We start from the raw sequence: 27,101 nt of genomic DNA, 5'->3' as shown, positions 1-27,101 counted from the left end.
TGATGATATTATACCAGTGGGCTAATGGTGCCATGGTTACAACAAGAATAAAACAACTATAAAAAACCTGTAGGCTCCTCCAAATTATGTAAAAGCTGATTCTTCATATAAACTGCAACATATGAATGTAGAACATCGCTCTTGTAGGAGAAGTTGGCACTGGAATACAAACTACGTTGATGTTAATATCTGACTAGAATTTTCTTTCTTTTTTTTGAATCCAAAAATAATCAAAAGATGAGACCAACCTTTCTATTAGCAAGTTGTCTGTAAGGCGCTGTCCCTGAGGGCACACTGTTGAGACTGTCCGAATACTCCTCACCACTGTCACTGTAGAGAAAGGTGAAGTTTATTACAGGCCAGAAGGTGAACCCACAACCCCGGTTCTGAAAGTACCACCCTTGGACAAAAATCCAATTTACCTTTTATGGTTGATTTAGTTGACATCAAGCAAAAATATGTGCATTTCACCCCCCTTCTTCCAACAGAAAATCAATGTCCCATCCAATTTCTGAGCTGGAAGTGTAAATGTGGGTGTAAATTAAGTGAAAAGCTGCAGTGTCTGGTGCTGTTGGTGAATGCATCAACATGTATGAGAGCGGCTGTGGCCTTCATTAGCCCTCTGTGTGTGACAGACATGTGTGAGAGGCACGGCTGAGCAGAGCCAAGCAAAGTTGCATCTGATGGACGCACGGTAAGGGCTTCCTGAGATGCACACACACACACACCCCCGCTCGTGCACACACACAGGTTTATTGACAGTGACCTTTGACGTGAAGGTGGAAGCCAGTGACATTTACGCTGGCGGGTTTATTAAGGTGGGGCCTGGGAGAAGCAGCAGAGGTAAAGACCACAGAGAGAGGATGTAACTGGAACATGACAGGCCTGGGGGCTAGTTAGGGTTAAAACTCCTCTGGAAGGGGCACAGGGACTTCCTGAGGATTACTAATCACCACCACTAAGACTACAGTCACAATTCTGTAATTCTACATTAAACCTACAACTAATCTAAACACACTCAGAGCATCCATCACGCACTCAAAAAGACAGGAACTCTACTCAGCATGATACTGTCTCCACCTGCCTATAGTGAACATCAGGAAGATCAGTCAACCAGAGTAACTCCACAGGCTAATAAAGCTGTGTTCTAGATGTGCTTTAACATATAATATATAGCTATGAATTCTGTGCAGGCACATTATAGTGGTACCTCTGGAGAGCCATGAGTTGTGTGTAGTGTGCCCATTCTACACAAACACACATCTGTGCATTTACAGGCTGGGTCTAAAATGGAAGTGTCATATACAGATGGTTGATAAATTTAAGAACACAGAAGTATAAGAATCATGTTTTTTTTTTTTTTTTTACACTTATCAGAACTCATCCCATTTGAACACCACAGGGATCTCCCTGTGGAGAGATGCCCTCCACCACCACTACCACCACCACCATAAATCGAAAAAGCACTGCACTGATAGAACACTTTTTTAGCTTACAAGAAAAAGATCTTTACATACCAGTTGCAGCAGAGCTACCATGCAAGGTGTTGGCCTGGCTGTTAGTGGTCAAGGCCATTCAATGTGGTGGGGGAACCAAGAAACAAGCGATCAATCCTGAAACTAATGAACAACGTTCTCTATCTCATAGCTTGGGGATAAATGAGGGATTATTTTTTGAATCAGTGGTGTTTCATGGCTCCAGCAGACTTTCAAAAACATGGAGATTCTATGCAAGAAGCTGCAAAGCTCTTCTGGTAGTTTTGGTGGCTCACCACCTAATTAAGAAACTAGATGCTGTATACTATTACCTTGCCTGAATGTGTTGCCCTGTCTTCTGCAATATACTGTCTTCCAACACGAATAAAGAACATGTCAAATATAAAAAAATATCCCTTATTCTATCTAACAGAGCTATTCAGTAAGATATGCCCACCTGCTCTCATTCTGTCCTGCTCACAAGCAAAACTGCTGATCTGCTCAAAATGGTCAGCTGCCTCCAGCAGCTCAAAACTTGAGAGAGAGAGCCAGAGGCATCAAGTGAAAGAAGGCGAACAAAACAAAGACTTGTCAGTGGCCTTAACGAGTCTGACATCTTTATTTGGCACTATTTAGGCCAAAGCTCCTGAGGCAGAAATACTGTATTTCCAGGAGCGTCTACAAGACATGAAGAGGACCCCTGCAAGATAAGAGACACAGAAGGCTTTACAGTAGCAAATCAGTTGACAGGTGCCTTAAATCAGGCAACATCTCAGTTTAGACCCCTTCTTCACAAATCCACTTAGATCCTCCTCTCAGGTAAAGCGTTTATTAGACTGCTGCTTATTAGCCACATGGAGAGGCATTAGGAAAGCAGGGCATAGCTGCACCCAGTCCCCGTTAAACGGCCTCATGCGGATAGAGCTGGGGTGGATTACAGTCTGATGAATTAGTTGGTGAAGAAATGGTGAGTTAGCAGGATTGAGCTAAAGAGAGAGCAGATAGAGAGCGGCATACAGGGAGAGAAAGAGAAGGGGAATAAAAACCAGCGAGTGTTTGAAATCAAATCATTTCAACCATCACTCAATAGATGTTGGCTCAGTGGCTTTTTTGCATAAAACACACATGAAATAATTACTGTCGATGGTTCTTAATTTAGAGGGTGTTAAACAGCTTGTAGACATCTGGTACTGATCCGAATAGGGTCATTCAAAATTTATCTAACCAAATTAAAGCGAGGAGAGAGTAGAGGAGCGTGGGATGGAAAGGAAATGCATGTGTGTGTTGGGAGGGCGTTAAGGGGTGGCTGGAGGAGGTAAGAGAAGCGCACGCACGCACGCGCACACACACACACACACACACACACACACAAACACACACACATATATTTGTGAATTGACATGCCACAAGATAAGCAACATAACTAGACTCAAGATAGGGTAAGCTTCCAAGCATATATGGCTGTGTGTGTATGAGTCGGGGGGTGGGTCCTTGCAGGGGGATCCTTAGTGCTGTCAGGGGGGGTTAGTAAATATGCAAAGAACCAGTAAATTAAATCAAACTGCCAAACTGTCAATTTCGGGGTAGCGTGACTAGTGCATGAAAATGGCATCACTGGAAGGTATCAAGGCTTTGGCGGCCCCCTTATCCCTGGGCTTTTCTGGCATCGGTTCAACTTTGTGTAGAGAGGTGGCTAATTTTGCATGCAAATTTCAGTCAATAAGCTCCAAGCAAGGCGTCCCAGGATATTTCAAAGGATCTGACAGTAGTTTCCCCCTCCTCTCTTTCTCTCTATCATTCTTGCTCACATTCTTCTTTTGGCTCCTGAATACCAACTAGACAGACAATGAAATTCAATCACCCATTTGCTTATGCTTTGCATATGCACGTTGTCCCCTCGATGCTGTGTGCCCCCCACAATTCAGCCAGCCCACCCTCTCTACCTAAAAATAATGAGGGTGGAGGTAGTGAGAATGAGTGCGTCTGTGTGTGTGCATGTGTCTCATTACCTATCGACGCTCATGTCCTCCCACTCGTCCTTAGCGGGACTTGTGCTGCGGCCTTGCCAGCTGATGGCTTGATTGGGGCTGACTGTTTGGTGACTGCGCTGGCGTAGCGGACCTCTGTGCCTGGTTGCTTTCAATTTGACCTTGCTGCTAATGTTGTTAGCGATCCCACCTGCCCGTGCTGGAGCTGCTGCACGGTTCCTATAGAAGTCCCTAGCTGCTCTGAGAATCCCCAGGTCCTGTCTCAGCTTCAGCATCTGATGATGAAGCTTGGTAGCCTCTTTCTGAGATGCATCCAGCTGGGCTTCTAGAGCCATGATCTCACTGCGATGTTGCTCCCCCTGGTACAAGGCCTGGGCACGGGCTGCCTCTTCACGGACAGCTTCTTGGGTTCGCAGATGATCCACAGAGGCTTGGAGTCTGTGACAGTTGTGGGCCAAGTCTTTGTTGGCCTCAAGTAGCTGTTCTTTCTCTTCCCTCAGCCTCTTTGTCTGCTCCTCCAGGGACACCATCCTCTGCTCCAGCTGCTCAATCTGAAGGAATCAGATATGGAGCCTCAGTGATACAAAATAGTCATTTTTTCCACTCACATATCTACAGTTTTGACCTGAACATGCCGTTCATGCATTGCTAGTGAAAACATGTCAAACCTGAGCACTCCCTGGTTTGTTGTTCTTTAGAATTAAAGAAAAAGTCTATGAGAAGGGCCAGTTTCTAATTTGATCTTTGTAATAGCATGCACACAGTGGTTTCCTTCTTCACTGACATTTTCCCAAGTGTGTAATTACAGTTTATATGTCGTGGATAGTGTCTGTATGTGCGTGTGGTGGAGGAGATGGTGGGGTGGGTAAGCAAGAGGAGCAACACCCTTCTCTCCAGCCAGGCAAGGTTGTGGACATCAGACTGGCACCCCTTACCCTGCTCACCTTTAACTAGACAGCAATGAGGAGCACTTAGTCTGTGTGTTAGATCTTTGGTGGAGACTCTTTAAGAGAACAGTGGGTGCCTGCTGGGTTTGTGCCTCCAGGCAATTTTTCTTTTTTTCTTTTTTTTTGGTTCTCACTCTGCTTGCTGGTGAAGCCTGGTACCTTTCAAACAAAATTAGATGGCTATCCCCACTCCTGGTGATTCATTGCAATGACGGCAGAAGGGGGGCAACACACAAACTCATGCAAGCAGGGTTTTTAAAGCAAACATGTGCAACCTACTAACAGCTTCAGTACAAAATTTACTTTAAACTACCTACCACTTTGTGGAATATTATGTAGTATTTGTAGATTTTTCTTTGTAACTGTGAGAAAAATAAACTAAAAATAATACATTTTATTTATAAAACACTTTTCATTTAAAGACATCTCAAAGCGCCTCAAGCACACAGTGAAAAGAAACAGTACAAACACTTAAAATTACAATTTTAAAAAGGAGTCCTCAAAGTAAGTTAAAACCCTGTTCAAAAAGGAAGGTTTTCAAGTGTTTTTTTAAAAGCAGCCACTGTCGTGGGGTCCTGAGGTGGCTGGGTAGGGAGTTCCACAGACGTGGTGCAGCAGCGCAAAAGGTCCGATCTCCCATGGTACGCAGCTTGGTTCTGAGAGCGTGGAGGTCTTGAATTGCAGAGCGTGTGTTCCAGGTTGGGGTTTGCTGAGTGAGGAGTACTTTGAGGTATTGTGGGGCGTTCCATAAACGCACTGATGAGTGATGACAGCAACTTTATAATTTATTCTGGCAGTGATAGGAAACCAGTGAAGCGTGCAGAGTATTGGGGTGATATGTTCGTGTTTTCTGACTCGGAGTAGGATCCTAGCAGTGCTGTTCTGAATCAGTTGGAGCTTGTGGAATCTTTTGCTGGGGATCTCAATAAAGAGGGCATTGCAGTAGTCCAGCCTGGAGGAGATGAAGGCGTGGACGAGCTTCTCAGCGTCGGATACGGTGAGGGAGGGACAGTGTCTGGCAATGCTCTTTATGTGGAAAAAACAGAATTTACACAGATGTTTGATGTGGTTTTCAAAAGTTAGGTGAGAGTCCAGTCTCACACCGAGGTTGGATATTTTGTCCAGAAAAGGAGATGGTGGTTATGGAGGATGATTGGACCTGGTGAGGGGCGGCAATAAGTATAGCTTTGGATTTAGAGAAGTGTAGTTGAATAAAATTATGACTGATCCATGCCTTTATCTTCTCCAGGCAGATGGTGAGTGTTGAAAGTGGTGATGATTATGATGGTGATGGAGCAGTTGAAGGGGTTGAGTCAGTCCTGAGGTACAACTGGTTGTCATCGGTGTAGCAATGGAATGAAATTCTATACGGGCCGATGACTACTGCTTCTTAGATGACACTTGACTTGGAAATTACTGTATGACCAATTCACCAAAGAGAAAAGAGAAATTATCCTTGAAAGACATCATGCTGTAGTTACGGCTCTGTCTGGTTTCTTTCATTGGCAGTGACAAAGAACACTTAGTGATGGCATAGTGCTGTACCTTTTTAAATGACTGTTCCATTCGGCCTGAAGAAAGAGAAGGTTTTTTCGGAGTGCTGCTGTTGACCTGGTGCTCCTCTACCATTTTGTGCAGCAATTCTGCGAAGGGGAACAAAGCTTGTTATTGTGACACATGTCAAACGCAGGCTGCTCAATCAATAGAATGATAATAAAAAGGGTACATTAAATCAATTAGCATTAGTAAGTTCTAATTTCCTTCCTAAGGTCCACTTTCTTTTCTCTTCTTTTGTCAATCAAATCAGAAGCAAAGCAAAACCACTAACATCAAAAATCTTATCAAATGGACTTTTTAAAAAATTTACTCCCGATTAGCAGAAGGGTATTTTAGTTAGTAGTCCTCAAGGAAACAGGAAAACAGTGTTCAAAAGCACACACTGGTACATACAACGTGAAACCTCTCTCTAGGGATCTTAAACAAACGAAGAGAAGTGCTTGAATCCCTTGTGGAAACATAGCCCCAGGCTGCACTACTTTGTAGTCCACTGTGTTTCCCCAAAGGACGTCTAATCTCCACAGACAAACATGCTGCTTTATTCTGGGAACTTCAATAGTGGCGTTGGCAAACATATGATTTAGGCTTTATGATAACAGAATGCATGCAAGAGTGCAAGTGCTTAGGGATTTTATGCACACATATTCATGTACGCATGCGCAATCTAAGAGGCCTCTGTGTAACTGTCTGACATATAGTATCCACCTGCCAAAGCAGAAGTACCTGCCCTGCTCACCTATATGCAAACGGCAACACAAAACAATATAAAACTTTCTGCCTTTCATTCCCTCCTGTTAAACATTCATGACAGGACGACCAAAATAATTTGTACAATGAGGCTGGAAACATTAAATATTCAGGACCTTGACTTTTCAGGTCAGTTGATCTTTTGGAGAGTAAGTTGGAGAAAGGGGCCATAGAAGGAGAGAGTAGAAAGAGAGAGAGAGGCTGTAAAGAGCCGCTGTTCCCTTGCTTTGCATTGACGCTTTGCCCAGGGAAGTTTGTTACTTTGAATTAGCCTGCCCTTTTGTCTTCCCAACATGTCACATTCAATCAGACAGAGCACCAAATAGGACAGGAGGGCTGCTGTGTTCGCTGGGTACATAACCAGGTTGGAAGACAATTATCCAGCTCCAGCACTGGTGGCATGGGAGTTGGCACCTCAGCACTACCTTGATAAGAAGACGTGGTGGCTCCCTAGTCACCCACTGTTGAAGGAGGTTCTGGCACCGTGGCATACATTAACGTCCCTCCCATGTCTCCTCATAGGATACAGCACAAAGGCGCTGTTCCTTTCATCTGCTGCCTTTCGTTAGTGTGATCCTGGTGTGAGTGCTTCAACCCTCCAACCTTTTGATCAGGTCACAGGGGTTCCTCAGAAATAAATGTGGCCATTCACAATTTTTTCTTAATAATGTCAACTCTACCTCCTCCTGACTCCAGTTTTATTTCAGATTTATATATTCTAAATATTGCTATGATGATTTAGATTCATTTGAAGTACAAAATAACTAAAAGATTAAGCATTTACAAAATTACCAAGATAACAGTAAGATAGTGTTTACTAAAAAGGAGATATCTAATAATTTTGTCTACCACATAAACCTAAAATACAATTGAAATAGGCACCACCTTTATAATGAAGCTAAGATTTTGTTCAATTCATCTTTTTCTTTAAAAATGCACTGTTAGAGTGCTTCCGTGAGTTTTGTCTATAAAATACAGGAAAACAACACTTGTGTGAGGCTAGGCAAGTACAGTTCTGCGCAACCCTTTGACTTGAAATTCTTTTTACCTTGTAGATACAACAAGATGATCTGTAGCACAAAACACAAGAAAACAAATACCCAGGCTCTTGTGTAACACTTACACTGAGTGATTATTTGTCTCACCAGATGTAAAACTACATATGTCCTTTCGAAGGACCTTATTTCCAAGTATTCCCGATTCTACCGTCAATAGGAGAGTATCCACTATTTTAATTAGCACAATCCTTTAAATCACATGCTTGCATCTGCAACAGACACTACCATTGGTTGTGAAGAAAATTAAAGTGATCTAGAACAGATCAGTTATTGAACCAGTTAATTAAGGCCACTGGTTGCAGTGGTCAACATCTGACAAGGCTGCAGATTGGATTAGAAGCGATGTGCTTTTTAACTTTGGCAATGACATATGCAGGCAACACGGACATTACTTGATATCCCAATCAACTGGCCTGGAGTTGATCAAGTCTTAATTGAGTTGTCCTGTTACTTCCACCGGGAGTAGTCTTATTAATTCTGCTCATTAATACACATGGCCCAGAGGTAAAAGGATTGCTTAAAGGTGAGGTCATGTTAAGCATGCATACTTTTGCACCACTGAGAGTGAAACTTGCACTATTTTGTTACTTTGTTTTTTGAGCTTTGAACATTAGCTAACATTGTGAAGAACAATACAGGAAAATGAACACGAGAAAAACTGCAGTGAAATGTGTTTACGAGAAACACTTCCAGAGTGACCGAATCGGAAACAAAGAATCAAGAAATGGTAAAAGAAAGTATGAAGATAAATAAGTGACTATAAAGAATAATGATCACTTTTAAGCCACCCCCTGCCAAAGAAAAGATTATTTATAGATTAAAAAAGAGCTCACCTTGGTGTTCATTAGCCAGACACAGGTGGAGCTCCTTTACTGTGGCCCGGTCCATTGCAGCTTGGACTCGCAGTGTGTCCAGTTCCTCTTCCAGGACAGCTCTGCAGTCACAAACATGAACTTTTCTTCATACCACAGTTACATCACATCTTTTCTTCTTAAAACATGAATTAAATAACAAAAAGAAATGCAAAGTCACTTCAACACAAGCACTGGATAATGAGTATCTTTTTAAATCTGTACAAATTTCACTCGGAATTTCACTGTGAAACACATTATTGTAGAAACTTTTATCCCACATTTTAAGCCAATTCTCACGTGCTGGCTTCTCTTCAAAAAAAAAGAAGGGTGACACGGTGAAGCAATCAACTAATTAAAATGCTCTTTAATTCATCTGGAAATCAAAGTGACAAGCAACATGAAACGCCAGGGTGAGAAAGTACAGTGTGCATCTGTGTGTGTGTGAATCACAACAGACAAACAGACTGTAAAGCGTGCCCAATTACCTCTCTGCAATTAGCTTGATTCCTGCTAAAGGCTAATTATGTGGAGCCATGCTGTAGACTTTGCACTTTCAAGTTATTATTAGGACCCCAACTGAAGTCTACTGAGGATACACAAAAGCCCACTGAGACAACCATACCTGAAACACACACCTAATTTCCCTCCCCTCTGCTCCAAAGAGTCAGAGAAACACTGGAAACAAGCAACTGTAGTGGCATTCTTCCCTCAGTTAACCTCATTACAAAGGTAGGTCTTCTTTCTGACTGACTTCTTAATGCATATGATGAGGAGAGCAAACTCCACTGCGAAGCGTTCAAGGAGTTAAAGAGCATTTGTGGCTGTGGTGAACTATGATGAGCATAATGGGAAAAGTTACTGCCATCGTACAGAGAAGACAAGTAATTAGCATTTTAGCCCATATAGTCCAGAAGAGGCCTGGTCTAATGGCTGACCACAGATTAAAAAAGTACACAAATGATTCTCCCCAGCGAGAGTGAGGAAGCAGATGGATATGTGTCACTACTCTATAGATTTTCCTCCATAAATGAACTCAAGTCGATGAGGCACTGGCGTTGCTTTATGCGTCCGGGCTGTTAATGGGACAAATGAGCTGAAATCTGCAGTATGTGGAAGGAGCTTGTTCCATCTCATGTTTCCCCTTTATGCCTTTTCAGATGCTGATGGTATTGATGTTAAATCAAAGTTCATATGCAAAACATTCAGTTTGGTTGAAGGATAAGCATAGTTTCTTAGATGAAGAACAGATTAGATTTGAGATAGAGTTCATTGGCCAGGATCCTCCAGTTTCACAACAACATTGTGGACATGAAGCACTATTGCACTCATATTTAGTAACACCTAGTTGATGGATTATGTGTTCCTATCTGCAAAAGATAGCGAATTCACAGTGTTAGAGGTGTTGAAAGTGCAATAATAAAAATGCAATATAAATTAAGACATCTAAATGTCTTTGGTGTGCTGGCCTATTTGCATTTAAGAATTCTGTTCAGTATGATGCTAGTTGTGATATCTGCTTCAGCATCAGTCAGTTAAATTGCACTAGTTGTTAAATGAACACAACCACAGATTTTAGTGTGGACAGCATTTTCCCTTGCTCTTTCTTTTTCTTTAGGCGACACATTCAAACAAATGTCAAAACTATGTATGATTTCAACTTAGGCTACAGGAACCATTTGGTTAGAACTGGAAGGTGTTATTATCTTCTCTCACAGTCTCACTCCACACACATTGTTTTCTTTGTGTGAGTGTATCATTTGATAAACAGAGGCTTGATATTTTCAGCCTATTGGGGTTCTGATGATAGGAAAAGAGCAGCTGTGAGAATTCGAAGAGATGTTGAGGAAACACTGTAAGGCAGTGGTACTAGCAAGCAAAATTCCATCCTCAAGGAGCTACGTTTCTGATCTGCATCACATTATAAACACCTGCCTCTGAAACAAATACCTTTCCTATCTTTTCCCTATGTCAGACTACCTCCAGTAACCTGCAATTTATGTGAAATAAAACCATGTTTTCTTGTCATACGCTGCATATCACAGCAGAGAGAAGGTTTGCTACAGCTGTACCTCCTACAGAGTAGTTCAAGTCTTTTTCATATATATATGGACGATAAATCAAATGAAGCTAGCTGGACAATTTTCAATTCCCTCTCAACTTGCCGCTTCACCTAAGGTAGAATAACACTCAGCAGGCATAAAAGCAAAAGAAGTTTCTCGGCAGAAACTAAACTAATGGCAACAGACAGGTGTTATGTTTGGTAATGATGTGGTCTACAATGCAAGTCCATGTCTCACGCCGCTCTTTTGGCCCTGTTTTAAAAAACATTTTTGCTCTCATGCAGTGCTAGAACTTCAGCCCTGAGCTATCCACTCCATGTCATTTGATCTCATCTCTACCTGTGCTGCACCGAACACAGCTTAGAGCACAAACTGCCAGCCTTCATCCACAAGGGTGTACAACACAACATCATCTAGAGCCACTGTGCTTTCACATGCCAGCCTCCTCTTGGTTTCTTATTCGGCACATAAAAATACACGGGAAAAGCAGGGAATAGGGTGAGAAAGTGAAAACACCACTGGCATCTTTATCACTGGGGAAAGAATCTTGTTTTGGGGTGTGGGGGGATTCCCCCATGGTTAAATTCAGACTAGAAGGCTGCTCCTTCATGGAGGGAGTTTGGGTGGATAAGCCACTGCTGTCAGCAGAAGTGGTGACTGGTGGAGTTCACATTCCTTGGTGATGCATTTTAGCTGTGGGCAATGCATCAGCAGAAGCAACACTGAGTCTTTATGAGTTTGGTTCTCCAGCCACAGGCCACTGATATGAGAGGTAAAAAGAGATTTATGTTATAAGTAAGGAGGTAACAACCTAAATGTCCACTATATTCACAGTTGAAGTGGCTTGTTGATGCTGCTTGGTATTTAAACATAAAATAAAACAATATCCTAATACTACACCGTATTTATTAAATAAAGGAAAAATAAGAACATTTTCACAAGTAAATACAACTTCGCCTGACAATGGCAATTAAAACGAGAGAAAATCAGCAGACAATAATCTGCGCTGTAACTGTATATTGTATTTTTGAATGCCTTCTTTGTGCTCTTATTTTGACTCTTTATGAAAACAGAAGAGACTTGATGGCGCACTGAAGCCTGCATCATAATCTTCCAGCTACGATAAGCTGTTTTTTTTAACACAATAACTGATTTACCAAATAATTAATGAAGGAAAACCCTTAGTTGTCTGATTTAGGAACATGCATAAAACATTCTGTTTGTGTGAACAAATGTGTCCCTCCTCCAACTAAGCCCTGGTCCGGGGGGCAAAAGACTCTCATTACTTCTAATACCTTTTAGCAAATCAAGATGAAACGGAAAAAAAAATAGAGGAATATGAGGAACATCAGGGTAAACTTTATTAAACATAATTAGAGTCAACGTCGCTTACTGGGGAGGCTCACGTCCATAATGGTCACTCTCTACAGAGGAGCAGTGCAAATGATCTCAAAGGCTTTTTCCCCAGTAATCGCTAGCTAATTTATGCTTTGATGTCGTCTGAGTATATCATCTTAAGTCTGAGAGTGCACTGCATGTGTTTATTCTGTTTATGGAGCCTAAATAATCCCTGCCTCTTTTTACCAACAGACCTTTAACAACAATTAACAAGCACGGACATGGAGTGCCGCAGACAGATGCATAATGAGGCAGATAAAATGATCCCACTGCGAATTTTTGAGCCTACGCTGCCAATAGTTGCTTACCAGCGATGTACCACACAACCAGAAGAAACTTACGGAGCTCATCCTTGGTGTCAATTAATTTGTCAGTTCCTATTGCTTTAAAGGCATAAAGAAACTAAAGAGATGTTTTAAACAGGTTAAATGTTGAGTGCAGAGGGCTCTTTATGTCAGATTCAGTCAGTTCATCATTATATTATTATATAAAGGAGTTTGTGCAATTAGACAGTTTGCTGAATGAAGAATAAAAGCAAAAGAGCTGTTCCCAACTACAATGAAAAGTTGACACCTTGGCCTGGCTAACAAAAATATGCTGAAAAAAATCATACTGGTTCTTGAATTCTAAATAATGGATAAACTGAAGTATTGATGATGGCCCCACCAATGTCCAGAAAAGGCTTTAAAAAGTTAATAATGTAAATCTGGCAAGTGATGAACCCAAAAGCACAGAACTGACCAGGGCAGTGTTTTTTGTTTTTTTTTTACAGTCGTACTGGTCTTAGCACAAAATAAAAAACGTATTCAAAAGAGAAAAATAAGATACAGATGCGGTCAAATATCACTTCAGAAATAGTCAGACACTATGGACAAACTATCTGTGCAATATTGTACTGGAACAGCAATACTAGTTAATATTTAAAGGCTACTAGTAACATTTGGTAATGTGGGCTAATATGTTGAAATGAGAGTGCTGCCTACCTTAATTACATCAAAAATATACTCATATCTAATGGTAAAGGGAATATACATTTTCATTTTTTATACTGTACCCAAAGTAGAAGTGACGCCATATGTTTCATTATGGTGAAATATTATAGCCTATGTGGGTCATTCCAGAACTGGAGGACATTTGGGCTTTAACATTTTTGAAAAATAAACCTTGTCTTTTACAAATTTCTGCTACATATTCATCAATAATAGGCAATAAACTATCAAAGGCTTGACTGGCTCAGTTTACACATCAGTGGTACCATTTTTATTCCATGTTTTATTTATTGTTTGCTAACCCTACTCTAATCACAGTAACAGGGTTGTTAGCTTTTTCTCAGGAGTAGAAGCTAGATATTTAGCTGTTACTGCTGACCAAGAGGACAAACTGACTGATGGAAAACAGTCAAAAAGAATTAGCCTTTTCCGGATAATATGCATAACAGAGTTGCATGAGGTATAGTGAGACATTCAGTCAAGGCTGACAATGTCATGACAATATGAAAAAATAGAAGAGAGGACATAGCTTTGTTCTGTACATTCTTTTGGAAAACTGATGATTTTAATTCCAGCGTTTCATGTGATTCACTGTTTTCTTCTTCTTCTACCAGCTAAAAAGGTTATGCTAACAGGTTTGCATGCATGATAATTATTATTTAAAATAGTATGTTGATTAAAAATAAAAGTCCCCACGATTACAAGAGACATCAATGAAAAAAGTAATAACAAAAAAGGAGATTTAAATTTAATTTTAACTGTCTGAAATTCAATGTGGTCATCAAGGGGATGGGACAAGAGAAAAATGGCATTTTAGGGGGAACACCAGACTCATTTGGCATTTAAAAAAATATTTGAAAACATTCTTTTCTCCGAGTCTTTTTTTAGATTTGGTCTCGGACAAGTACATTTACACAACAGCTGCGGTATTTTGTACATGGATTATTTGAAATTTGATGGGTGGGATGTAAAATGTCCTCCAATTCTGGAATGACCCTTGTCATGTTCATTTCTTTGGACTGTGAATCATAATGACTGAGGTCAGAGCATTTGTTTGTCACTGAAGTCAGCAAACACGTTTCCCAGGTAGAGCTTTGACTTTTAGAGTAGTTTTTTCAAGCAGGATGCTGAAAAAAATTTCAAAGTAGTATTAGCAGATCAGGTGCTAAGAACGAAGGCTGATGACAGACTGTCTTTATGTCTTTGTCTTCACAGAGGAGAGAAAGCTGTTAAAAAAAAAGCTAAGAAGGAGCAACTTCATGTTAATGTTGTTACACAATGAAATGCTCTATAACCATATTAGCAATGTAAAGTTCTGGCATTCACCTACAGTGTGTATAGCTAACAAATTTAAACAGCTGAACAACAGCAATCTAAAACACTGTTCCACTCATTCCACAACATTCCAAAACTCAACAAAAATATGAGCGTATACATGATGTGTATGTCTGGCAAGCATCAGGCTACAAGGGAAATCGTCCCTCTAGCACTACATGCCATAAGAGCAACATGCTATATTTTCAACAAAGAGATGTCAAAGAATTTTTTGTGGCTTAATATATCCTTATGTCATTAAACTGAGCCACGGGAAGCCTGTGAATCAGCTAAGAGAGCAGACGTACAGACTTGTTTCACCTTCCCCCTCAACCTCTTATTCAAGTGCAGATATTATAGGGGGCTGGGTGTGATAACCTTCTCTAACACTGTGGGGACCCACTGTGCAGGAGTTATCACAGCAATATTCATAGTGGGAAATGGTCATTTGGGCCCCAGGACAGTGTTTTACAAGTGCTGTTTTTGGAGAAGGTGAGAGGGATCATCTGTGAATGATATCATGACAATGAGGAAAGCAAATGAGAGACAAATGGAGTTTAAACACAGGCTCTCAGCTAAAGCTAGCCACTAGGCATTTAAAGCTTTATAACGGGCCTTTATTTGGCCCTAAATTTTTCAACTGCCGAGATTTAATTAGCCATTAGTGGATCATTGCTAACACTTATCTAGCATAACCTTCACCAGCACAATCACTACAATATGGTCAATAGAACAACAAGCTTTAACTGCCCCAGAGTTTCCTGGCAGCTACTGTATGTTTACACCAACTTTTGCTATTGTTGTACAAGGATGGCCCCACTTTCGCCTTTTTTTTTTTTTGCTACTCAGTAAATATTTGCATTGTTTGTTGCAGGGAAGTAAAGTTATTTGGTTCGGTGGGCTTCACCTACAGTCCCAAATATCTATCTGTTCACTCCTGCTAATTCTCACAACAGGTCGAAAGTGAGGGGTAGAAAAGAGATAGGAAGACACCTCGAACACATTGAGCTGTATGTGAGTGAAGATGCATGCCCTAGAATAGAGAGTTTTTCTAAAGCACAAGTTTAAAGATCTCAGCAAAGTTTACTTTGCACCAGCCACCCGGGTAAGGAGGGATCCCATGGCAAGGAATGGAGGAAATGAGGTGGAGCTGGTCACAGGCACATGAAGGGGATCAACACTAACCCCAAAGGACAGGCCAGTTTCACAGTAAGGGAGAGGCCAGCCGCTTTCCGTCCCTTGTGGTTTTCCTTGCAGGTCAGTTCCAAGGACCCTGTATGTTCACTTTGGACTGTTCACCCCCACATGCCCCACCGCTAGACTATCCAGTGCTCAGCTCTGCTCAGTTCTAGTCGTGGCCAGGCAGGCAGGCAGGCGGACGGACATCCCTTAACAGGCTGCATCGGCGGCACTAGGGCTGCTAGCCTGTAATTAGCTCGGACAGCTCAGGCTTGGAGAGAGGCAGCCGGGCTATATCATAATGAGCTCAGCTGGGATTAGGAGGACAGGGCAGGGGGGTGAGCAGAGGGGAGAACAGAGGAGGGGGGCAAGTACCAGAATTCTGGCCTCAGCCTACTGCAGCATCACGAAGGGCCGGAGGGAGGCAACTGGGAAGACAAGTAGGAAGAAGGGAAGAGGAGGGTACAGAGGCATAGGAGAGAGAAGGGAAGAGGTGAGGAGAGGTGAAGGCTAGGGAAGACAGGAGAGAGGTAGACTGTGGCTTTAGGCCAAGCTTTGTGTAGCATCACAGAGGGTCAGTGTTAGTGGTACGGTTACAGGGGCTTCTCTATATCAAGAAAGACAATGGCTATACTACATCTGGAGAATTAGAAAAAAACAAAAGCTGGATAAAAGACAGAACGAGTGAAGAGATATGAGGTAAAGAAAGAAATGAGGTGAAAAATACTTGCAGAAAAGTCACACTGTTGACACTGTCACTAAACTCTAGGTTGACATTCATGCTAACAATATTATCACAGTGTATAAACTAGAATTATGTCAAAATACTTATTGACACTCACTAACACTGGGATTCTTAAAATGTGATTTTACTTCCTGCACATTTATGTGTGAATTTTTGGGCAGCCAATTTTACAAATGAGCAGAGTCTAATGATCTTGCTTTTGCCCCTGCTGGCTGGTAATGATGTGGAGGGCTAGATGGATGCTGTGAAGTTGGGATAGGGCACATTCAAATATTGACACCCACAAACAAGAAGGGACAGTGGGAGTGCATGTCGGCACGTGTGCACATGCTAGAGAGAAAAACTGTTTTACACAAATGTGCCCTCAAATTTCCAGTGCTGGTTTTATCTATTTTTAAGGAAGATAAGGTTAACCACAGGTGACTTACTTTTCAAGGGAGAGCTTCCTGTTGAGGTTTTTCATGTAGGCGAGCTCATTCCACACAGCATCACTGTTCTCTTGTCGAAGCTGCCAGGGTGCTGCATGTTGTATCCTTCCTCCTGACCTGGACACGCATAAACACACAATATACAAGAAGACAACATACAAATGGAAGAACAAGAAAATGTAGATAGAAATGTGGACATATAAAATTGAACAAACAGCTTCACTCAGCACATACACATGGAAAGCAAAAATACTAACAAGGGAAAATGGTTGGTACTGTACATCACCTTGCTGCCTCTGGTCAACTCACATGGGGTAACGAGGCCCCTTAGTCTCACTGTGCTTTTGTTATTCAGCCATCTTTAGCAGTATTCAAATGAGCAGCCTTGACTTTGACATTTCAGTGGCAAATCATGTACACACGTATGCATGTTTGTTAAAGCCCAGGGCACTGCCCGTGTGGCAGGGCAGTGGAGCATTCCCTGTGTGCCATGCAAATGTAAATAATGGCAAAAACACACTTGCAAACGAGGTCATTCAAATGTGTACACCTCACTTATGAATACTTAATGACACTTTGTGCTCAGTAGCTGCTGCCTCCATTGAACTTCCCCTTCAAAATCTCACACACACACACACACACACACACACACACACACACACAGACACACACACACACACACACACACACACACACACACACACACACACACACACACACACACACACACACACACACACACACACACACACACACACACACACACACACCATCCCTACTGCCCCCAACTGCATCCCTGCACTCATCCAAGTCATCAATCAGCCTTAGCCCAACACATTCAATTCCAATTAGCCTTTCATTTGCAAACTAAAACAGGTTTTGGCGAGAAATCCACAGATTGCAAAAGTAGCAGATGAGAATACCATTTTTGTCACTCTTTCTCTCTCATACACACACACTCACATGCACACACGTGCACACACGTACCACACACACACTACAGTTTCTCATTTTCACTCAATCAATGTGGCAGAGGTGTGGAAATGGATTGTGAGGGTCACTGCTATGGCAGAGGGCTCCTTTTCCACTGGTCATTATTGGCTATGTAAAGGCAGCCACACTACGCTAATACTAGTTAAACCCTGGTGCCTGGGAGTTGGAGGCTACTGAGGAATGGCAAATGTTTTCATTTAATACCGCTAATGCCCCTGTGAGCAATTTGAAGCCCATGAACTTCTTTGTAGTCTATGTGTGTGACTGTATATGTGTGCTATCTATGGGTTTTTGTTAGTTTCCCAGAGAGAAAAGCTATTTAATGGTTAATCTCACAGTACTGTATGGGCACAGAGTCTGATAAACGTATTCAACTGCAAGCGCAGTGACTGTAGCTTAAATTATACTAACGGTGTCCAGATCCGTAAAGTACGTGATCTTGAATCCACGACTCTGCTTTAATTCTCTCTGTGTGATTTATAATTTTGTAGTGTATTAACCACATAGCTTAAGAAAGGTGTATGTAGCTTTATTAAGTCATGGTAAAGCTTTATACATTTTAATTTATTTACAGTGAGCCTAAAAGCTGTTGAACATGGAGCCATGAGAGAGCTATCTTCTTCAGGCCTCAGTGCATCCTCCCCTACGGTATCTCCTAGTTTCCATTATTAAGCAGGAGGAAATAGAGAGAACTTTTCCGTGCTGCTGCGGCTAATTGCTCTGAATCAGGGGGAATCTGTTTATGGGCGCAACTTTGATCAGAGTACGGATGCTTTAATAACCTTTAATTTTATTTGCTCACCCCCATCATCCCCAGTCTGATTAAAAAACTTTTTCCCTTCTCTAATATAAATAAGAAGTTGGCTTTTTCCCCTCTCCTTCATGCCATTTTGGGAAAATATGGTGGTACAGTAATGGTGAATGGCAGCGTCGTTTCACTGGGACTGGCCAACTGCGCACTGCTTGCATACTGATGAGCTAAAGGATCCTTCATCTGTTTTGCGATTGGCTGGTAGATCTACCTTGGGTGGGACTGGTTATTACATACACTACTGATATCACTCAGCAGCTGGCTGTACAGCAACCAATTGTCCGATTCTAAATCAATACTTAGAGGATGGGAGATGGAACTATGAGGGAAACAAATGTGGACATCACTGAATACATACGTATATATATATATATATATATATATATATATATGCAACTACAGGTATTTGGATATGGCAGGTATGTAGGGAGGCTGTTTGTCTTCTTGTCTTCGGTCCTGCACACAAAAAGGGAACAAAACCGACCCCCTGCATCTTTCCAAAAAGGCAACAACACAGCATGGAAGCTACTGGGAAATCCCTAACAAGCTTGAAATGCAATGAGACTCGACGCCTATCCCTACTGACTTGTTAGGGCCCTGATTTCCTTGCACTAATGGGAGTATTTAAGTCATTTTCTATTGTCTCTCATTCAAGCTGGCATTACCCCAGTGGGTTTAACAGCTATTTAAGGATGTGGCTTAATGCCAAATGAATGCCAAGATCATAACATTGAGTGACTGGCTGGTGCCATGGAAGGCTCTGACTGAAAAGGGCAAAGCTGCCTATTGCATCAATTTCATGTCAAATCAGTCATGAAATACAGATAAAATGACACAATACATTACAATACAAACTCTAGTTATGGGGCGTCTATACTTTTAACCAAAGCCATGTCTGTCTCATTGTAGGGACATACATGTTTGTTTTTTTCTCCAAAAAATCAAGGTCATCATCCAGACTTTGATAAATGTACAGTGTTTCACTAGACATTTCTTTGCTAACATCCTAAATGTGTAACAGTGGCACAACTGGTGTTGAAGCTCTCTGTCTACATCTCTGTCTTTGTTCCCACTGTCTCAGACACATGCTGTTGAGCTGCACTGAGCTAACATGAGCCGAGTCGAGCCTAGGGCTGAACATGCTCTCTCACTCACACCACTTTCACACGGGCTCACATTGCACTGCTGTTTTCTTTAATTAACCCAGAGAGAAAACAGCTGACGGGGTCAACACTTTGCTCCCGCACGGCCACCAAACATATGCACCTTTTGCTACACTTTAAATGGCCTCAATGACGCTGGTGGATAGAGGAAACAGTCAGAAAAGTGGGAAAAGACTGGGGGAGACAATAGAAAGAACAAGATCCTTATGTTAATGACATTTTTCAGTGTGTAAAAATTCTGTGGTTTCTACTGAAGATAACAGGTCGAAGCAGGAAATGGCCTTTTCCCCTCCTCTCTCTTCCATCCTCCCTCCACAGGCCTTCTCAAACACCTTGCACCCTCAGGACCAGACACCTCCAGTCTCCGGCTCTCACATCTTAATGAACGCTGTGGGAGAAGAGGCGCAGAAGCGCACATACACTTGGCACAAAATGGCCCAAATTGACTGAGCTGAAAACCTCTGAGCTTTTCAAAGGCCAAGACAGGAATTTCTCCTACATTCCCAAATCCACCACTCAGGTCTTGTCAGACAACATGTGGAGAGCAATGGGGCCCTAAGACTATTTGTGAGTGGTTTCAGGGGGTTGTACTGTTTCACATGGGCTTTCAACATAAGGTAAGGTGAGTTATACGCTTTAAAATGTCTTTTACACACTGCTGCCGGGTGCAACTGGAAGTTATCCAAGTTGCTTTGTGTATGCACAGGTTTTGTAATTTACAGATTTATTGTGTGTACACCAACAGGTCCGGTTTGAGTAATTGTACGATATGTATTCACACTTATTTTTCCTGATGTGTCACAAGAGTTTGCTGCTAAATGTGAATTCTGTACTCACAAGCCGTTCGATTTCTCCAACTCTTTCAGCTGATCTCTCACTGTCTTGTAGTTCGTCTGAATTAAACACAGGCGTTCACGCCGATTATGATGAGCCCTTCTCAGCTCCTCATTCTCCTCCACCTGTAAGAACAGTGACAAAATCTGTCAGTCAGCTTCATTCAACAACAGTGTGCAAGGAATTCTAAGGAAAGGTCCTCACCATCTACATGTTTAAATTGGTCTACAGCTGAAATACCTTTGCCTGACAGAAACCAGCAGGTTCGGATTCATTTCTCCCTTGTCCTTGGTCCGGGACAAGTGCTTCTACTCTTACTGGGCAACTGAGACATCATTAAAGAGCGGCATTTACATGACAAGTCAGTGGTGCTACAGAACACCAAGCAGTCATGTACATGCTCATGCACACACACACTTCACACATGTGTGAAAGAAAGAAACTCACTCACTGGAGTTACCAACTGATGACCAGCATGTGTTGTGATGTGGGTGTTGTAGTGGTGGGTTTGTTGTTGACACTGTTGTTGACAGCTATTAAAACACAGTAAGATTGGGCTCTTGCTTTAAAGAAGGAGTAAGAGAAGACAACATATAGATTTTTCTTGTCAGGGGCACCCCTCCTCCCCATCACATTGACCTTAACAGTGAGGGCGATGGAGAAAATACTTTCAACAGGCAGGACAAACAGAGGTGGAAAGAGAGCAAGGAAAGAGAGAAAGTCAGCTCATGAAAGTAGAAGAAAGAGAAAGACAGAGAACAAAGAAATTAGAAAGAGAAGAAAGAGAGAGAGCAAAGCCTAAGGAAAAGTGAAAGGAAGAGTGCAGGACAGGTTTCTGCTTGAGTGGCCAGGGCTAGGGAGAGTTGTCGAGCGCTTTCTGAAGGGAAGGAGCTTGTTTACTGCTGATATGACACGGCTACCCTGCAGAGAGGGAAATGCGAGCCCTCAGCCCTGTTATTATTAACAAGGACAAAGAGAACAGAGAGAGCACACAAACATGGACTGGACACACAACGGCTGTGCACACACGAGCGCGATGCACATCCACATTGCCAGTGTGACAAGTATGGATTTTCCCTAGTGTGGATTATTCACAGAGGACATCTGCAAGACATCCTCAGCCCCTTCAAGCAGCCCCCAACCTCTCAAAAACAAGGCTCTAATGAAAGGGGCCAGACCAGAGCAGTGTTAACTGGTGGAACTAGGAGCTGAGGGAGGACACAGAAGAGTTGTGGGCTGACTGATGGAGGGGTAGGAGGGTGGGAAGGAGCAAGTGGCAGGGCATTAGCCACATCATGGCTTCCCAGGCTCCTTATAGAGTTTCCCCTGGGCAGCCTAGCTCTGGTCATAAGGCCACAGACCCTTGCCCACCGATCAATACACCCCCTTACTCAGGCAGCATACACATCTGTGGACGTTCTCAAGCTGAAAAATAATTACACAGCAACAGCTACTTTTTACTTTTTACTTGAAAGTGTACAGAAGAAAAAAAGAGTCCATTATTAAGCGAATTGTTTGTTTGTCTGCTGTTAGCCGCTAAGGTCAACATGTCAATGGTATGGCTGCTGTACTCAATTTGAAAAGCATTCTATTGGAAAGAACTGCAAAGGATCAACTGCAGAACAACGAACTGGCCACAGCGAAGTACAGTAGTAAGAGGTTGAAGGTAAGATCTCAAGTGCAGCTGATGGAGGGCATGGTGCTAACTGCCAAAACCAAGCAATGGACAAAACCACTAAATCATGCTCTGAACTAATGCCCTCATTAATGTGGTCACATTCTTCTGTGCATACGTTTGCTAAATGCCCCTCAACCGGCAGACAAGTAAATGGCACCATTAACTTAGACAGTCATGCGTGTTGTCTGCAGCTTTGCAGAGCATTACTGTCTAGGTGTCTGCCAGTGATGTAATTCAGACACTTCAGATCTGACAAGGAAATGGTGCCTAATGTGTTCCCGGGACTGTGTTCAAAAGGAGATGACCTTTGCATAATCACACACTGACTTGCTGGTCAGCTGATGGAAATAATAAGAAAGGGTACTAAGGAGGACAGGTTTAGGTGAAAGTCCAAATGAAAAGGGGAAATATACTCTCCTGGCATAAAAAAAACAGATGAAGTCAAATTTTGAGACCCCAAAAGAAACATAGGTTTGAGGTGAAGATTAACTTTTGCTTGCAGTCAATCTGAGAGACAAGAAGGACATGGGAATGAAGAATAGTGTGAGAAGAACATCACGGAACATGTGAAGGTTAAAAGACCAATAAAGCTGATTCGTTTAAGGAAAAAAACCCTGCTGCATCCACTTTCACCAGAGCAGCTCCTCTCCTGCTGCTTCGCTGCCTACGCACACTCTGTTTGTGTGTGCACACATATATGTATGTGTGTGTGAAAGACACTGTAGGAGAAGGTCATGGAGGAGGCAGTGGCAGTAGTAGTGCACTTGAACCCTCTGCAAACTGTGACTGTTACAGTGCTGCAGACCTCTCTTCAACCCAGCTGCTGATAGCAGCAATTGTAAGATAGTGGTCACAGTAACAAGCAGCTCCAATAGGCTCCAGTCTGGTGTTTCACACTATCAGTGGATACCATTTTATGTCAATGAACACACCTTATTTAGCAAATAATACCTTTAAGTATCTTACAGTGAAAGGAAACAAAATATTTTAAAGAGTTTGGGATAAACAGATTAATGTGAAAAAAGGGGGGAAAGAAAAAGATATTATGTGTATTCATATACATTAGCGAGTAATCACCTTCAATTGTAGCAGCTCCTCAAGGTCTTGAATCCTCCTCTCTGCTCCTTCCCTCCTTCCACTTTCCAACCCCACACTGCTGGCTGGGGACAGAGACCTGGACCGCTGCACAGGTGCACCCTGGGACAGGTAAGCAAAGAAGCTCTGGGGTGAGAACTTGAGCACACTTCACTTACATGGACAGGCACAAACCCTTGCAGCAATTAACATCTGTAGAAACACTGAGTGAATGCCAATAATGGAATTATCCATGTTCATTCCATTCCCCTCTCACCTTGAGTAAAACATGAACATTGTGTTCTTTGGTACACACATATGCACACAGAAACAAACAGGCTGCCAGAGGAATAAAGCAAGCTGGAGCAGCAGTCCACAGAAGCTGAAGGGAGGTTTACTCTTGTGTGTGTGTCTGCATGTATGTGTGTTTGGAAGCAGGAGTTGCAAGCTGAGAGCAGCAAAGGTTTCTCCCTGCGACTGGCTAATGAGTATGTTCATTTCCATTTACATTGTTTCTTTGACAATAATGATGTCCCATTAGGGGAGACTAAAGGGGCTATAGATTCCAGAATGTGCTGGGCTTCATTACAAGAGGTGGGCAGGGAGGCCGCTCTAATTGCTCTACTAGGGGCCTCCAGGTTACACTTGATAGGACAACTGGAAGAGCCGCCGATTAGGAGGGGGTGCAGTTTGCTAGCCAGCCTCTTCTGTAGAAATAAATAAAGAAATGAAGAAGTGCTGGGGCCGTGCGGTAGAAAAGCAGTGGGAACAATATGCTAGTGGAATATGAATATGAGAGGATAGGAGGCCCCCTGTAGTGCCAGGCAGGGCTGACCAGATGGCAAGCTAAAATATGCAATGCGACTAAATGCACAACAGTCCTTGGGCAAAAGTGGATGAGGAGTACAGGAGGAGGAGGTGATGGTGAAGTGGGGAGGTTAATGATAGGATAGTGGATCAGTAAAACAACCTCCTCCAAAGCTGTGTTTTCATGGATGTTGACAAGCTTTGTTGTCAATTAGTTACGGAACTAAAGACTTCAGTCCTTTTTGATTTGGTGACACCTGTTGTTACTACTGAAAACAGCAAGAGTGTAAATAACTCAGGTTCCAGTGTTCTAATCATAACCAAACACATATCATCCACTGGAAGAACAGAACATGTTTTGGGAATATGGATGTTAATGATTAATTGTCAATTGACTATTTGTCGTTAACAATTTAATCAATAAAAATATTTTGAAAGATAAGACAGAAGACGAAGGAAATGCACATCAGAAAATATATAGCAGGTTTACTGGCTACTGTTTCATGAGATGGAGATACAGGTGTGTTTGCTGACCACCCGCAAGAGTCCATAAAATGAGCACACCTTCCTGCTTTCTAACTGCTAACAGTGGTACTCGTGTTGATGAAATCTGAAGCGTAAAGGTGTAAAAGAAAAGGTGTCTGGTGGCTGTCTGGTTTAGCTAGCTACCTGAGGCTCATGCAAACACTAAACAAGGATTCTCAAAGACAAATGCAGGCTGAAAGCTGAGTGTCAGTCAGCAGAGAGCAGCTGTAGCTGCTAACGTTCAGCAGGAGCAAGACTCTGATTACCTGCTTTCACAACATTCAAACTAAAATGATGAGGCAACACTCTGCTAAAATACATTTTAGAGGTGACAGATTTCCTGGACAAATAAAGTTGCTGTGACAATATTTGTGGACATCTGTTCCAGCTGAGCAGCTTTCCCCAGTAGCTGCACTCACTTCAGCTACAGGGAATGTGTAACTTCATCACATAGATCAGGCATGAGGTTTTAATATTAAACCGCTGGAAAGAGATTAATAATGTTACAGGATATTGAAGGTAAAAGACTGCTGCTCGGTTGCTGTGCATTTTTGATTTTGCTAGGTCACTCACTGTACAGCACTTTTAAATCAAGTCATTATGTTTTGCTGTTTAATTTATAATTCAGTAAATTTATCAATAAATCACCTGCTCTTTAAATTCCATTTTGTCAGGAATTAGACAGTGTTAGTGGTTTTTACCAGAGTATGAGAAAACATCAATTGTATTTCACTAATTTTAATTGAAAAAGAGCAACTCATACATCTGTTTAAAGAGCAGAAGACAAACTGAGGACTGCAAGGTTGATATAACATGTTTAGTTGTTGTTGTGAAATAGTAACACTGATATGCATTTAAGCAACTGATTCTGATTTGTTTGCATTGCTGTCTGTAAACTATCTTGTGTACGGCTCCGCAATTTGAATCCTTCACATAAAAGGCAGACTTTACCAGTAACAGTGAAAACTACTGTATAGAGAGGCATCTATAGAACTCAAACACTGTACATTTGATAGCAGCTGCTGAAAAATGCTACTAATCATGTTTTTAAAAATTGATTTAATTAAAAAGAAGATATTATAACTTTAAGTCTTTTTTTTATTACTACAGAATGCATATTTTAAAAAATCTTCACATGACAATAATGTACATGCATGTAAGTGTGTTTGGGAATGTGCCCTGGGGCTACAGTTGACTCCAGTGACCTGGTGAGCCAGGTTCTGCTAACATGCCTGCATGGGTGCCAACCATGTGTTCTATCTCAGCCTTAATGACTCTATGCAACTAATTAGCAGATTGATCTGCATATTCCTGATGAGTGGCAGGCCAACTGGCTTAGTCTGTATGTACAACAGGGAAACACAGGGGCCAAAAGGGGGAATCCAGACCAACTAAAAGCTCTGAATTTTAAAGTAAAGATGACTAATTACAAAGTATGACTTTCTGAGGATGAACTCTAAATTGGTTTTCAGGTGAAAATACATTTTGTGGAGGATATATGTAGCAGTGAGCTGAATGACAGTCATTATTGTTTCTCTGCAGGGGAGAATGATAGGCGATAAATTGCTTTGTGCTTTGTCTGAAGGAGTATACAGGAAAATGACATGGTGACACTGACAAATGACTGAGATTTGGTGCAGATGTCCTCTCTGTTTGAGTTGGACCCCGGTCTGCAAAAGCACCCAACACATATGAATGCCTTTTGTTTGTATGGAAAGGTTTATGCTGTGGCACTGATGTCAATATTCCCCGAAACAAGTCTGAATGATAAAAAGCAGAGAACATGAGGCAAAGAAAGATGTCCCCGCTGTCTACCTCAGCTCAGCAGCTGGTTGGTGGCCATGAACTGACCTGTGCACAGCACCCCATAATGGCTCTGTAAACACGAGAGTGCAATGCAGACGGAGTCGCAGAGGGCATAGAGTAAGAGGGAAATGAGGAGAAAGGCCTTTATCTAAATAGTGTTTGTATGCCAGCTAAAGTAGAAGTTTTATTTACTGAGAGGTCAGCGGAGCAAAGAAGAAATGCTTCATCGTCCGCCTGCCTTCTCCGTTCATCTCTCCTCCACTCTCTCTCTCTCCATTTCCCAGAGAGAGGGATCACTGTCATCAATGGGCTTCTTTATGATTGTGGCAGCATGTCATGTGTGTGCCTGGAGCTCTCAAAGATAAACTTGTTCACATTCCCCCGGTGAAAAAAAACGTTGCACACAAACACAGGACAACACACATATGTAGCCAGACATACATACTTCAATGTGCAAACGTGTGAATGCACATAAAAGCTCAAAACAAATGTACACAATCACAACAAAAACATATATATTAAAAGGGGACATTTTTTCGAAAGCCCTATGCTGGAGCCACCTCACAATAAAATGGCTGGGTGAATGTGATGCATTGCTTTAAAAACCAAATTAGGTTTGATTATAAGTTAAGTTACATCATGGTCAACAGTGGACCACTCAAAGTAATATT

General features: G+C 42.0%; 1 protein-coding gene across 2 annotated transcripts in view; it reads right to left on the bottom strand.

Moving 5' to 3' along the window:
• cntln (centlein, centrosomal protein) overlaps window positions 1-27,101 on the bottom strand; it is a 92,022-nt gene that overhangs the window by 39,298 nt on the left and 25,623 nt on the right. For both annotated transcript variants that reach the window (XM_055010380.1, XM_023293622.3), the window contains exons 11-17: window positions 23,296-23,415; window positions 20,544-20,665; window positions 16,740-16,856; window positions 8,606-8,706; window positions 5,956-6,053; window positions 3,485-4,014; window positions 249-330 (exon numbers count right to left, since the gene is read on the bottom strand). In XM_055010380.1, coding sequence (XP_054866355.1) covers window positions 249-330; window positions 3,485-4,014; window positions 5,956-6,053; window positions 8,606-8,706; window positions 16,740-16,856; window positions 20,544-20,665; window positions 23,296-23,415 — 1,170 coding nt within the window. The remainder of the gene's footprint in view (window positions 1-248; window positions 331-3,484; window positions 4,015-5,955; window positions 6,054-8,605; window positions 8,707-16,739; window positions 16,857-20,543; window positions 20,666-23,295; window positions 23,416-27,101) is intronic.

This window comes from Amphiprion ocellaris, chromosome 4 (assembly GCF_022539595.1).
Source record: "Amphiprion ocellaris isolate individual 3 ecotype Okinawa chromosome 4, ASM2253959v1, whole genome shotgun sequence".
NCBI lineage: Eukaryota > Metazoa > Chordata > Actinopteri > Pomacentridae > Amphiprion > Amphiprion ocellaris.
Note: the sequence above shows the minus strand (reverse complement) of the source record. Positions and strands in the feature narration are given on the sequence as shown.